General features: G+C 40.8%; 3 protein-coding genes across 3 annotated transcripts; all 3 read right to left on the reverse strand.

The window, feature by feature from the left end:
* Positions 1 to 8,454: 8,454 nt before the first annotated feature.
* On the reverse strand, positions 8,455 to 9,165 carry LOC136841943 (tigger transposable element-derived protein 1-like). Its single transcript, XM_067109355.1, has one exon. The coding sequence runs from the start codon at positions 9,163 to 9,165 to the stop codon at positions 8,455 to 8,457; it is 711 nt and encodes a 236-aa protein (XP_066965456.1).
* A 137-nt stretch (positions 9,166 to 9,302) lies between these two features.
* On the reverse strand, positions 9,303 to 9,995 carry LOC136841944 (tigger transposable element-derived protein 1-like). The gene has a single exon (XM_067109356.1). It carries the CDS (start codon positions 9,993 to 9,995, stop codon positions 9,303 to 9,305), a length of 693 nt encoding a protein of 230 aa, XP_066965457.1.
* A 52-nt stretch (positions 9,996 to 10,047) lies between these two features.
* On the reverse strand, positions 10,048 to 10,605 carry LOC136841945 (zinc finger protein 3-like). Its single transcript, XM_067109357.1, has one exon. The coding sequence runs from the start codon at positions 10,603 to 10,605 to the stop codon at positions 10,048 to 10,050; it is 558 nt and encodes a 185-aa protein (XP_066965458.1).
* Positions 10,606 to 14,217: the final 3,612 nt, after the last annotated feature.

Below are 14,217 nucleotides of genomic sequence, written 5' to 3' on the forward strand. Positions count from 1 at the left end.
CGCCTTCTCCACCTTCGGCCTGAGGAACACGGGGGCAACCTTCCAGAGACTAATGGACAGCATCCTGGGGGACCTGAACTTCTGCATCTGTTATGTAGATGACATTCTGATTTTTTCTAGATCACCCAAAGAACACCTGCAGCACATCCGAAAGGTCCTGCAGTGCCTATAGGAGAACGGTCTCATCGTCAGGTTTGATAAGTGCACCTTCGGCGTCGAAAGAGCTGACTTCCTGGGCCGCGAGATATCCCTGGGGGGTGTCCGTCCACTCGCATTGAAGGTCACAGCCGTTACCAGGTTCCCCACCCCTACCTCCATCAAGGCCATGCAAGAATTCCTCGGGATGGTCAACTACTACAGGAGGTTCATCCCCGGGTCGCACACACCATGGCTCCTCAGCTCAGTGGTCTGGTAAACTAAGGCCCCTTACTTTTACCCCTGACGGAGATCCAGAAGGGTCACCCAAGTCCTTAGTTTGGGGACCTGACCAGCAGCAGGCCTTTTCCTTGGCGAAGGCTGCCCTCGCCGAGGCAACTGCCTTGGCCCACCAGGAGCCCAATGTCCCCCTCAGCTGACGACGGACGCCAGCAACGTCGCCTGTGGGGCCGTCCTAGAGCAGGTGGTCACTGGAGCCCCCCAGCCCATCACCTTCTTCAGCAAGAAGTTCAGCCCCGCGGAGTCCCGCTACAGCACCTTCGACAGAGAACTCTGCGCAGTATATCGGGCGGTACGTCACTTCAAGTTCCTCCTGGAGGGTACGCCCTTCACAATTTGGACAGACCACCAGCCACTGGTCCACGCCTTCACAAAGCAGGGGGACGCATGGTCTTCCAGGCAACAGCGGCATCTCGTGGCCATCGCGGAGTTCACCTGCACAATCAAGTACCTTCCCGGCAGGAAGAACCCTGTAGCGGACGCCCTCTCCAGGATCGAGCTCAACGAGGTGCAGCTCAAGATCGACTATGAGGACCTTGCCCGGGAGCAGACCACCAACCCAGAGACTCCAGCCTACCGCACCGCCATCACGTTGCTCAAGTGGAAGGACGTGCCCCTCGCCTCTGAGGGGTCAACACTGCTGTGCGATGTAAGCACCGGCCAACCCCGCCCCCTGGTACCCGCCTCCCACCGCCGTCTGGTGTTCGACGTCATCCACAGGCTGTCCCACCCCTCCAGCAGGTCGACGGCCAAGCTGTTGGCAGAGAAGTTCATCTGGCACGGTATGCGGAAGGACACGACGGCCTGGGCGAGACAGTGCATCCGGTGCCAGACCAGCAAAGTAGGGTGGCACACCGAAACGGGGGTGGGCGAGCTTCCCCAGCCGGGGAGGTGGTTCGGACACATCCATGTAGATGTGGTGGGTCCCCTTCCCCCATCCAGCGGGCCAGATATCTCCTGCCAGTCGACCACTCCACCAGGTGGCCTGAAGCGACGCCCATGCAAGAAGGCAGTGCCTCCTCCCTCCTCTCCAGCTGGGTCAGCCGGTTTGGTGTCCTGGACCACTTAACCACTGACAGGGGTCCTGCTGGGGACCTCTCAGCACACCACCGCCTACAACCCCATGGCCAACAGATTGGTGGAGCGGTTCCACAGGTCCCTGAAGGCGTCCCTGATGGCCCGCTGCACCGCCAGGAATTGGAAGTACCAGAGCCAACGGCGACCCATCCGCAGCAGAGAAAGTCTACGGGGAGCCCTTCGTAGTCCTGGGCAAACTCATCACGGAGATTGCCACAACTGACAGTCCAGAGGCTCCGTGACACAGTCGGGAAGTTCGTCCCCTGCCAGTGGATGTACACCGATAGGACAACAACGTTCGCGCCTCCTGGCCTGTCCTCCACCACCACGTCTTCGTCAGGAACGACACTATCCGCCCGCCCCTAACCAGGCCCTACAAGGGGCCCTTCCATGTGCTGGAGCAGAACACCAAAGCATTCCGGCTGGCCATGCACAGGAAGGATGATTGGGTGTCTGTTGACCATCTCAAGCCCGCCCTGTTGAAGAAAGTCGTTGACGATACCACGCAGCACCCTTCGCGGGGACCGTCGCCCCCACAGCCAGCCCAACCCAAAAGAAAGTCGCGTGGCCGCCCCCAAAAGCACCAAGGCAGCACCGCAGCCAGCTGCTCCCGCTCACACCGCATCCCCCAGCTGACTTCATGGAGCCGCGGCACTCTCCAGCGGCCCAGCAGATGCCTAGTTTAATCAGACGTTACCCACGTCTTGGGTGGGGAGTATTGTAAAGTCCCCGCTCAACGGGTTTTCACAGACACCGTTTTCTACGGTGACTCTCCTACAAGCCTAGGTCAAGCCAAATAGCCCCATTTTTATCTATGTAAATACGTATCTGTTACTGATTTATTTATTCCTGTTTACTTTTTATATGTGTCAGAGTATTATTGTGTCAATCATTGTAATTTGATTTTTTTTATGTTATTTGTGTTTACCTGTCCGAATTCACATTGAGAGCAATTAACTTCGGGTCATCTGTATCCTATTGTATTCCTTTGTATGACGTCCACACGCCGCTTTATAAGCGGCCTGCTTTCCTAATAAACCAGCAGTACATGTCCACCTGCTCATTATTTCGCACCTCTTAAAAGTTCACCCCCTGCCAAAAGACATTCACCAGCAGGACGTCCCCTTCATGCGCCCCCAGGCTGTCCTCCTTCACCCACGTCTTCGTCAGGGACGACGCCATATGCCCACCCTTGACTAGGCCCTACAGGGACTTTCCTTGTACTGGAAAGGAACAAGAAGGCATTCCGAATATCCATCCATGGATGGGAAGACTGGGTATCAATAGATCGTCTCAAACCCGCATTCCTGGAGGGGTGCAACGAAGGCAGACCCCTAGATCTCCTGCAGGATACGGCAGCCCTTCAAACAACCCTAGTCGCAGGAAGAAGGCGGGGGTATCCCCGGAAAACCCAGAAACCTGACGGAAAGGCACCCCAACAAACCAATGCAGAGGACATCGGGAAGGGTGACCACCCTCCCCAGTTGACATCAAGAAAAAGAGGCCCCCTTCGTCGCCCCAGCAGACACCTGGTTTAATCAGACGTTATCTCCATCTTGGGGGGATAGTACTGTAGAGTACCCGCTCAACATGTTCTCTGTGGAGAACATCCCATTTTCTGCAGTGCCTTTCCACTACCTGAGGTCGATCAGAATATATATTTATCATCATAATTGTAAACTGTGTATATGTTGTCTTTCTAAGCAATCATGTATTATGAACAAGTAAGAAGTTATTTATTTCATATGTCAGACATTGTTTATCACTATGTTCTCTGTATGAACCTGTCCTGTTTTTTAAGGAACTAGTTTGACCTCTGGTCACCTGTAAATCTTTGTACCAGTGGTCTCTGCAAACTATGGAGACGTCTGCATCCCGCTTTATAAGCAGCTAGTTTTTATCAATAAATCAGCAGTACTTGTCTTCCTGCTCATTATTTCGCACCTCTCTCACAATTACTGTATTTTTTCATGACTACAGTAATACCCCGAACTTGAGCGATTCGAGTTGCATGAATTCACAGACACAAATTTTTCACTGGAACCTAACTAATGGTCATACACAAGTTTTTCACAGACACGCAAACATTTGCGAGCACTGAAAAACCCTGCAAAAGTGTTTGTTTAATTTTTTTTAATGTAATTTATAAGTTTTCAAGCTTTTATGTGTAAATTGAATAACATTAAATATTATTGAAAGTAATCATTTCTCTCTCTCTCTCTTTTAGTGAGATGAGAGAATTTTTATGGTACATGTATACAGGTATGTTTATTGGTATGATAAATAGACTTTTTACCTAATAATAAGTACTAATTTTCAAATATTAATAAGATTATAATAATAATAATAATAATAATAATAATAATAATAATAATAAAACTGTAATTACAAAATTTGTATTATTTTAAACAAACAAATTCTTCCCTCATCTTTTGTAAGAAGGTTGAAGAGAAAGCTGTCAGACATGTCATTTAGCATGACAAGAAGGGGAGTGTTGCTGATCAGTGGTCAAATGTTTCGTGTAATTCTCTCTCTCTCTCTCTCTCTCTCTCTCACTGTGTGTGTGTCCGTAATAATTCATAAAAAATTTCACTCTCTTAAGTAAGGACAACTGTTATCTCTCTCTCTCTCATTCGAAGTTAGCCGACCTACGTATTACAGTACTGTTTCTCTGTATGTCTTTAACTGTACAGTAGATAATTTTAAATTGATCTAATTTTACCTGTACCATTTACAAGCTGTAAATGTGCCGTGCTGCAACAGAGACATAGAGCATTTCAGAACAAAGAGAAAGAGACAGAATAAAGAAGTTTTTAAAAACGAGGTTAAGAAGACTTCTAAAAATAGATCAGTGGAATGGGGGGGGGAGAGTCACACACTCCTATATTCTTACATTAACCATTTATTCCTTTTTTTAAGGGTAATGTATTAAGCTAACTTTTAAATGAAAATATAGTAACTTTAATTTCATTTAAAAGTTAGTTTAATACTGAATTTCCATCTTTTGATATTTAACGTAAGAATAACTCTCTCTCTCTCATTATTCTCTCTGTCTCTGTAATGATTCATAAATAATTTAACTTGATATTTCAATTAAGGACAATCTCTCTCTCTCTCTCTCTCTCTCTCTCTCTCTCTCTCTCTCTCTCTCTCTCTCTCTCTCTCTCTCTCTCTCTCTCTCTCTCTGTAATAATTGATAAATAATTTCACTCTCTTAATTTGTCTCTCTCTCTTGTTCATAGTTAGCGCTCACACATTTTTACAACTTATTAATTCTTTGTACATCTTTACCTATACAGTAGATAGCTGAATTGATCTGATTTGACCTGTACCATCTATGAAGTGTAAATGCGCTAGTGTTGCAAATATGTTCTAAAACATAGACACACAATAACTAGGAGCTATATTAGTCACAATAAAAAACACTGTCTGTTCATGAAAAAGCATTTCAGAACAAAGAGATAAATACGCAGAATAAAGAAGTTATTCAAAAGAGGTTGAGACGACTTCTAAAAATAGATTGGTTAGAAGGGGAGAGAGACAGAAATTCTCTTCCAACTCTCAATTTTTATGTCAACCATTTATTTCTCTTTTTAAGGGTAATGTATTAAGCTAACTTTTAAATGAAATTACAGTAACTTTAATTTCATTTAAAAGTTAACTTAATAATTTGGGAGCATGATTAGGGTCATATTTAGTGTTTAAACTTTAGAAATAAGCATTTATTAGCATTTTTAGAGACTGTGCCAAAATTACACAAAAATTCACCCTGCGCGAGGGGTTCTGGAACCTAACCTCACGTAAGTTCAGGGTATGACTGTATACAGTAATACCCCAAACTTGCGCAATTCGAGTTGCATGAATTCACAGACACACAAATTTTTCATTGGAACCTAACTAATGGTCATACACAAGTTTTTCACAGACATGCGAACACTGAGAACCCCTGCAAAAGTGTTTGTTTAATTTTTTATGTAATTTATAAGTTTTCAATCTTTTATGTGTAAATTAAATAACATTAAATATTATTAAAAGTAATAATTTCTCTCTCTCTCTCTCTCTCCTTTAGTGAGATGAATTTTTATGGTACATGTATACAGGTATGTTTATTTGTATAATAAATGAACTTTTTACCTAATAATAAGTACTAATTTTCAAATAATAATAATAATAATAATAATAATAATAATAATAATAATAATAATAATAAAACTGTAATTACACAATTCGTATTATTTTGAACAAACAAATTCTTCCCTCGTCTTTTGTAAGAAGGTTGAAGGCAAAAGATGTCAGACATGTCATTTAACATGACAAGAAGGGGAGTGTTGCTAATCAGTGGTCAAATTTTTCTTGCAATTCTCTCTCTCTCTCTCTCTCTCTCTCTCTCTCTCTCTCTCTCTCTCTCTCTCTCTCTCTCTCTCTCTCTCTCTCTGTCCGTGATAATTCATAAAAAATTTTACTCTCTTAAGTAAGGACAACTGTTATCTCTCTCTCTCTCTCTCATTCGAAGTTAGCCAACCTAAGTGTTACAGCACTGTTTCTTTGTATGTCTTTAACTGTACAGTAGATAATTTTGAATTGATCTAATTTTACCTGTACCGTTTACAAACTGTAAATGCACCGTTCTAAAACGTAAGAGACATAGAGCATTTCAGAACAAAGAGGAAGTGACAGAATAAAGAAGTTTTAAAAACGAGGTTGAGAAGACTTCTAAAAATAGATCAGTGGAATGGGGGAGAGTCACACACTCCTATATTCTTAAGTCAACCATTTATTTCTTTTTTTAAGGGTAATGTATTAAGCTAACTTTTAAACGAAAATACAGTAACTTTAATTTCATTTAAAAGTTAGTTTAATACTGAATTTCCATCTTTTGATACCTAACATAAGAATAACTTTCTCTCTCTCTCTCTCCATAATAATTCATAAATAATATATCTTGATATTTCAAGTAAGGACAATAACTCTCTCTCTCGTGTGTTATTCTCTCAGTCACCGTAACAACTGATTAATAATTTCACTCTCTTAAGTAAGGACAACCCTCATCTCTCTCTCTCTCTCTCTCTCTCTCTCTCTCTCTCTCTCTCTCTCTCTCTCTCTCGTTCATAGTTAGCGCTAACACATTTTTACAACTTATTAATTCTCTGTACGTCTTTACCTGTGCAGTAGATAGTTTAAATTGATCTAATTTGACCTGTATCGTCTACGAACTGTAAATGCACTAGTGTTGCAAATACGTTCTAAAACATAGAGACATAATAACTAAGAGTTGTATTAGTCAAAATATAAAACACTGTTTGTTCATGAAAAAGCATTTCAGAACAAAGAGAAAGAGACACAGAATAAAGAAGTTGTTAAAAAGAGGTTGAGACGATTCTAAAAATTGATCTGTTGGAAGTGGAGAGAGAGAGAGAGAGAGAAATTCTCTTCCAACTCCCAATTTTTATGTCATCCATTTATTTCTCTTTTTTAAGGGTAATGTATTAAGCTAACTTTTAAATGAAATTACAGTAACTTTAATTTAAAAGTTAACTTAATAATTTGGGAGTATGATTAGGGTCATATTTAGTGTTTAAACTTTAGAAATATGCATCTATTAGAATTTTTAGAGACCATGCCAAACTTATGCGAAAATTCACCCTGCACAAGGGGTTCTGGAACCTAACCTTGCGTAAGTTTGGAGTATGACTGTATATATTTTTATGATGAAAAATAATTTATTAATTTTCATCGTAATATGTATTAAAAGAAAATGATCATCCTGACATTTTTAACTGTTTTACCATGTAAACATACCTGAGTTCACTCTCTCTCTCTCTCTCTCTCTCTCTCTCTCTCTGACACGCTATTTGGCTAGAAGGGTTGGAAGGAGCTAATCACACAGCAGGGTACAGCTTTCCTCAATGCTGATTAGCTTGTAGCATGACATGCTATTGGCTGGAAAGGTTGGAAGTAGCCATTCACACAGCAAGGTGCCAGCTTTCCTAGTTGTTGGTTGGCTTGTAGCTCGGATGCTTTGTGTACATACTGTCACTAGTGTATTAAATATTTTTAATGTGCATATATGTATTTTAGTTCTCTCTCTCTCTCTCTGTGCCTGAATATAAGGGTAACTTGATTAGTTTTCACATGTAGCTGTAAGCCATATATTTTTAAGGGTAGGCAGTTATAAACATTTTAGTTTAAGGTACATTTGGTGTTTGAACTATTAAAATAAGCAGTTATGTGTGTTTTTAGAGGGGGGGTAACATGATATTGCAGATTTTAGCTATTTGCAGGCACTTGTGGTCCCTAACCCCTGTGAATACATGGGAGGGAAATTGTATATGTAAATGAGCATACAGGTAGACCCCTAGTTACCATGGGGATGTGGGATGTGTTACAATGTACCCATCGTTAGTCGAAAATATTGTATGTCAAAGGCAGCCTAGCCTACACTATACAGTATACTCTATACATATACAGTAATGTACCGTACAGTACTGTTAATTCTTTATATTTTTAATTACTAATATCAGCTAATTCTAGAGGTTCAGTGCAGATTGACTTATGATAATACAGTACAAACAGAGAAATTGCATAACAAAAACAAGAATCGGATGTGTATTGTACTCACCAAGATTCAGTCTGTCATCAGCGTACTTGAACGGTGTCAGGCTGTTGATGGCTACGTTGAACTAGTAAATATCAGATGAGGAGGATGGCGATGATAAGGCAGCAGGTTCATCAATTCACTCCTTTTCAGCTATTAGTTCATGAGATGTAGAGGTTTGAGGCTCAAATATGGTGGAAGGCATAGTGGAAGATGGCACTGGAGTCATTTTCTTGAGGAAGGTATCTATTGTAGCTTGTACAGTGTTTTTTTTTTTTTTTTTTTTTTTTTGTTCTTCATAAATGACTCTGTAACATGCAAGAACGTCTTGAAGCCCTCTCTCAACTTTAGCAAATCGTTCCAAATAGTTTCATACCATGTTCAGTTGAGGCAAATGCCTCTGCCATTCTCTTTGTCGTAAACTTTTGCTCTGGCTCTTCTTTAATTTCTTCTTCCTCTTCTGCCTTTTCTCTCTCTGCAAGCTCAATTAAATCTTCTGCCATTAGCTCTACGCCTTGTACGTCTATGAGCTCTTGGATATCTTCCTCTTCAAGTTCTAAACCAAAACTTTTCCCAAGTGACACAATCTTTTTACTAATTTCCACAACTGCCCCATCCTTATCAAAACCTTTAAATGAGTTCACATACACTTTTAACAGATTTTTCCAAATCTCATTCATACATTCTTTCTTTACCTCCATCCACGCCCTTCCGATGTTCAGAATAGCATTCCAAACACTGAATTCCTTCCAGAAAGTTCTGAGCTCGTTCTCCTCATTATTTGTTGCCTCAACAGCCTGAGCAAACATGTTCCAAAGATAATAGGCCTTGAACGTAGCCATGGCGCCCTGATCCATGGGTTGTATGAGAGAAGTTGTGTTTGGTGGCAGAAACACAACTTTTATGTTCTCGTCGATTTCTCCAATGTACTGAAGGTGGCCAGGAGTATTGTCAAGAATCAGCAGAATTTTGAAGTGGATGTTGTGTTCCCTACAATATTCCTGCACTTCTAGAATAAAGCAATGCACAAACCAGTCTTTGAATAGGAGTGTAGTCATCCATGCTTTCTACTTATGCCGGTAATGCACAGGAAGCATATGTTTGCTGATTCTTGCTAAAACCTTCGGATTTGCGGAGTAATAAATCATGAATGGCTTGAGTTTATACCCAGCCACATTTCCCCCAAGCAGAAGAGTCAATCGATCTTTGTATGCCTTAACAATGTTTCTGCCTCTTTGTGGATGCAGAACTGTGCAGGCATCCACTTCCAGTACAGCCCTGTTTCATCAACATTGAAGATTTGATCTGGCAAGTACCCTTCATCAATGATGATCTTATGCAAAGCATCCTTAAATTCAGCAGCTCCTTTGGCATCAGAGCTTGCTGCCTCACCACTAATTTTCACACTATGAAAATTATGGTGGGTTTTGGAACACGGAAACCAGCCACGACTTGCTACAAAATCTTTGTTGTGGGTATCATCATAGTTTTTCTTTAGTTGCTCGAAAAACAAGTGTGCCTTTGTTTGAATGGTCAAGAGGCTGAGTGGCATACGCTTTTGTATCTGGTCCTCCATCCACGTGACCTGTAACTGCTCCATTTCTTCCAAAGGCCCAGATCTCTCCTTTGTTACAATCATGGGATAAATTGAGGCTGATGCCTTTACAGTGTCCATTACCCATTTCTTGTTTTTAATGGTGGGGGATATCACTGACTGCGATAGACACTGGTCACGTGCTGTGGCCGTGACTGCCTTTCCCGCAGCATGCTGGTTGACTATTTTCATTTCCTGCTCTAAAGTGACAGAATGTCTCTTCTTCGTCACACCACCAGCACGAGATTCACAATCACTGCATTTAAATGACTCCTCTCCAGTGTGAACCCTCATATGACTGTTAAGATTACCTCTCATAGAAAATGCTTTCCCACAGTCATTACATTTATGTAAATGGCTTCTCTCCAGTGTAAACCATCTTATGATATTCAAGATGACTTTTCTGAGAAAATGCTTTCCCACAGTCATTACATTTAAATGGCTTCTCTCCAGTGTGAACCCTCACATGATATTCAAGATGACTTTTCTGAGAAAATGCTTTCCCACAGTCATTACATTTAAATGGCTTCTCTCCAGTGTGAACCATCATATGACTGTTAAGATGACTTTGAGAAAATGCTTTCCCACCATCATTACATTTAAATGGCTTCTCTCCAGTGTGAACCATCATATGCCTGTTAAGTGTGAACCATCTTATATTCAAGATGACTGTTAAGATGAGTGTGAAGCCTAACATGACTGTTAAGATTACATTTATGAAAAATGCTTTCCCACCATCATTACATTTAAATGGCTTCTCTCCAGTGTGAACCATCATATGACTGTTAAGATGACTTTGAGAAAATGCTTTCCCACCATCATTACATTTAAATGGCTTCTCTCCAGTGTGAACCATCATATGCCTGTTAAGATCACCTTTCTGAGAAAATGCTTTCCCAGTCATTATATTTAAATGGCTTCTCTCCAGTGTGAACCATCTTATATTCAAGATGACTTTTCTGAGAAAATGCTGCCCCACAGTCATTACATTTAAATGGCTTCTCTCCAGTGTGAAGCCTAACATGACTGTTAAGATTACATTTATGAGAAAATGCTTTCCCACAGTCATTACATTTAAGTGACTTCTCTCCAGTGTGAACCCTCACATGGCTGTAAAGACTACTTTTATGAGGAAGTGCTTTCCCATAGTCATTACATTTAAATGGCTTCTTTCTATTGTGATCCCTCATATGACTTTCAAGATAATCTTCCTGAGAAAATGCTTTCCCACAGTATTTACACTAGAATGGATTCCCCACAATGTGAGCCCTCATATGACTGTTAGGATGAGTTTTCTGAGAAAAAGCTTTCCCACTTCTAAGGCTTCTTTTCATGGTGAGTTTTAATATGCTTCAAGATAATTTGTTTCTGGGAAAATGCTTTGCCACATTCACGTAATCTGAACTGCTTCCCTCCAGTGTGAACTGGCATTCAAGTTGTGAAGTGGTGTTTCCAACAAAGTTGATCTAAAAAATTGCACATACAAATGGCTCCTTTCTCATATGAACAGTAGTATCTTTTCCGACATGAGATTTTCAGAATTTGCTTCAATTTTTCTAATAGGGGAAAGTGTACACTTACCATAGCTTTCAGTGTGCTACATAACAAATTTGACCCAACACTTCACATACCAGGACATTAAACTAAACCAGGACACTAAACTTGGCAAGAATATCATGTAATGTAAACCAATGAATCTGTCCCCTTTCTCCCTCAGCCCTAAATTTCTTGCAAAAATCTCCAGAAATTTTCATAATCTTGATGGAAGGTTATGTCTGAAATAAGAAAATACAACACAATTAAAGAAAACAATGCCAGAAGTGTCTATGAAAATGAAAAAGCAACTTTTTAAAGCCTCTTGCCCCTTTTGCAGATATAAAAATCAAAAGCATAATAAAGAATGTTCTTTGGCACAAATCTGAATTGAGCATTGAAGCCTGTTAGCATGGTACTGTCCAACGTCTTAATACGAACCTTGGGACCAGAACACTGCCGGAAGACAGAAAATCCTAGAATATAGAATACACTCATCAAAAATGAAGCCCTATGTAAAGAGTCTTGCCAGCTAATTCCCCATAAAAACAGCCTAATTGCCACCTTAGCCTACTGCTTTGTTAAGTTCAGACACCACATTTTATCATTTTATTACTCATATATTTTCACTTTATCATTTTATAACTCATATACTTTATATCTTTGAACCCTTTCTTCACACTGTATAACTTTCTTTAAATTAGTTACCTTATATAACACATTTAGCCTGCACTCCTGAGTTAGCCTAACCGTAAGTCAACTACTTAACTTTTTTCAGAATCTGCAGAATATAGGTGACTTTCATCTCCTAAATTTACTACCTTCATAACAACAGGCACCGATGCTGAAAGTTGTTCACCAACCACAAGTCACCTAGTCACTAGTAATGAGCACCTGCGATTGAGCAACAGCTGTTAAGATCACAACAGTAGGCTCACAGATACGGGGAAACAGCCATTACATAACTGCTACATACACGCCGAAAGGTCATTCGATGTTTTCATGGACTGTCACAAAAATTCTTTTCAATTTGTCCTTTTAAGATAAACAAGTATTTTTATTCAGCTGGCTGAAGAGGACCGTCGTGCAAACGGTCGAAAGCTCTCGTTTGATCCTTTTTGTATTTTGGGAAAATACAAACTCTCATTTACATTATTGTGGTTTTCTACTCATTATCTGTATAATTATTGCTATTAGTTTCTTCGTCATTTATTTTGATTGTAGACGATGTAATGATAACTAAGAATTCTGAATATTCTAAGTGTTAATCAAAATAACGAAAGAGAGAGAGAGAGAGAGAAACCTTCCATTGTTAGACATTGATAATCAAAGAGAAAGGGAGAGAGATTTAGAAGTAACAGACAGAGAGAGAGAGACAGGGAGAGAATTTCGAAACATCTCTGTGTTTTGGCTATACCTGATGACAAGGCCAGAACTCGGGAACGCTTAGTCGACCTGGAAAGCACAAAGAGATGTGTAAACTCGCGCTAGAAAAGCAAAACCTGTGTTATGATTATAAAAGCCAAACTCAGGTACGTGTTATGATTATGTCATGGTTATGAAGCTTTTATGAATGTACTTAATCAAGTTGAAAATCACGAGGAATTCGTAACAAAATGCATGGTGGCCTCAATTGGAGAAACAGCCACCGGAACAGACAGTTTCCAGTGACGTCAAGGCACCTCCTTTTGAAGGCGGTGCATTTTCCAAAATCCACCCAAAAATGGGATGTCTTTAGATAACTTCAACCAATTAAACATCTACCAAGGCAGGACAAAAGCAAAGTTTCTGCCTTCAATGGGTGGGACAATCGACTTCCAGAAATCCTAAGAAGTCCAATTCTGAGGAGGAGCAGCATATAAGAGAAGGCAGAAGAGAAGGTAGCAGAGAAGGAAAGACTGCAGAACAGAAAAGCGAGAAGGGCATGAGGTTGTAAGCCTCACCGATTGTGGGTTGATATAAGAAGAAAGGCTTACATTGACTCACCCTATATTTTGTACTGCAAATTACCTTGTAAATCTATTGTAAATTTACTTCTTTGGTGGTAATGCATGAAGAAACTAAAAAGTGTCTTCTTAAGCCCCCTGGGAAAACTATGCTACTACATAACAAAATTTAGAAAGATCAAAATCTATGAAGAAGTAATCTTAAATGAATAGCAGATGCAAACAGAAGGAAAGAATAATAAAAGAACATTGATATATATATATATATATATATATATATATATGTAAATATATGGATATATATTATATATATGGATCTTCTTCTTCCCAGCTTGTTCCCATTTTTATATGGGGTCGCTGTCTCAGATGAGCTGTTTCCATCTATCTTGTGCTTCTTCCCTTGTCACGCAGGTCTCCCCTCACACAGTCCTTCCATCTCTTTCTTGGTCTCCCTCCTCCTCTTCTTCCCTGGACCTCCATCCCCATAGTATGTCTACCAGCGTGGTCCTCATCTCTCCTCAACAGGTGTCCATACCATCTCAGCCTCCCCTCCTGCACTTTCCTTGATATTTCCACCACCTTGGTCAAGCCCCTAATGTAATCATTTCGGATCCTATCCTCTCTCGTCACCCCAGCCATCCACCTAAGCATTCTCATTTCTGCCACCTCCATCTTCTTCTCCTCTGTCTTTCTCAAGCTTGCTGTTTCAGTGCCATGCATCATTGCTGTTCTTACCACTGTCTTATGAAATTTTCCTTTTAACCTCAGCGGTACTCTTTTGTCACAAAGAACTCCAGAAACCGCTCTCCAGCTGTTCCAGCCTGCCTGTACCCGACGTTTTACTTCTTCTTCCATACTTCCTCCAGCATTAACAAAGGATCCCAAATACTTAACCCTTAAACGCCTGTTGGACGTAGCAAACGTCGACTAAAATTGTCTGTGGAATGCCGAGTGGACGTAGCAAACGTCGACTACAAAAAATTTCAACCTTCGGTCAACTTTGACTCGACCGAAATGGTCGAAAAACGCAATTGTAA

The sequence above is a fragment of the Macrobrachium rosenbergii genome, chromosome 9 (assembly GCF_040412425.1).
Source record: "Macrobrachium rosenbergii isolate ZJJX-2024 chromosome 9, ASM4041242v1, whole genome shotgun sequence".
NCBI lineage: Eukaryota > Metazoa > Arthropoda > Malacostraca > Decapoda > Palaemonidae > Macrobrachium > Macrobrachium rosenbergii.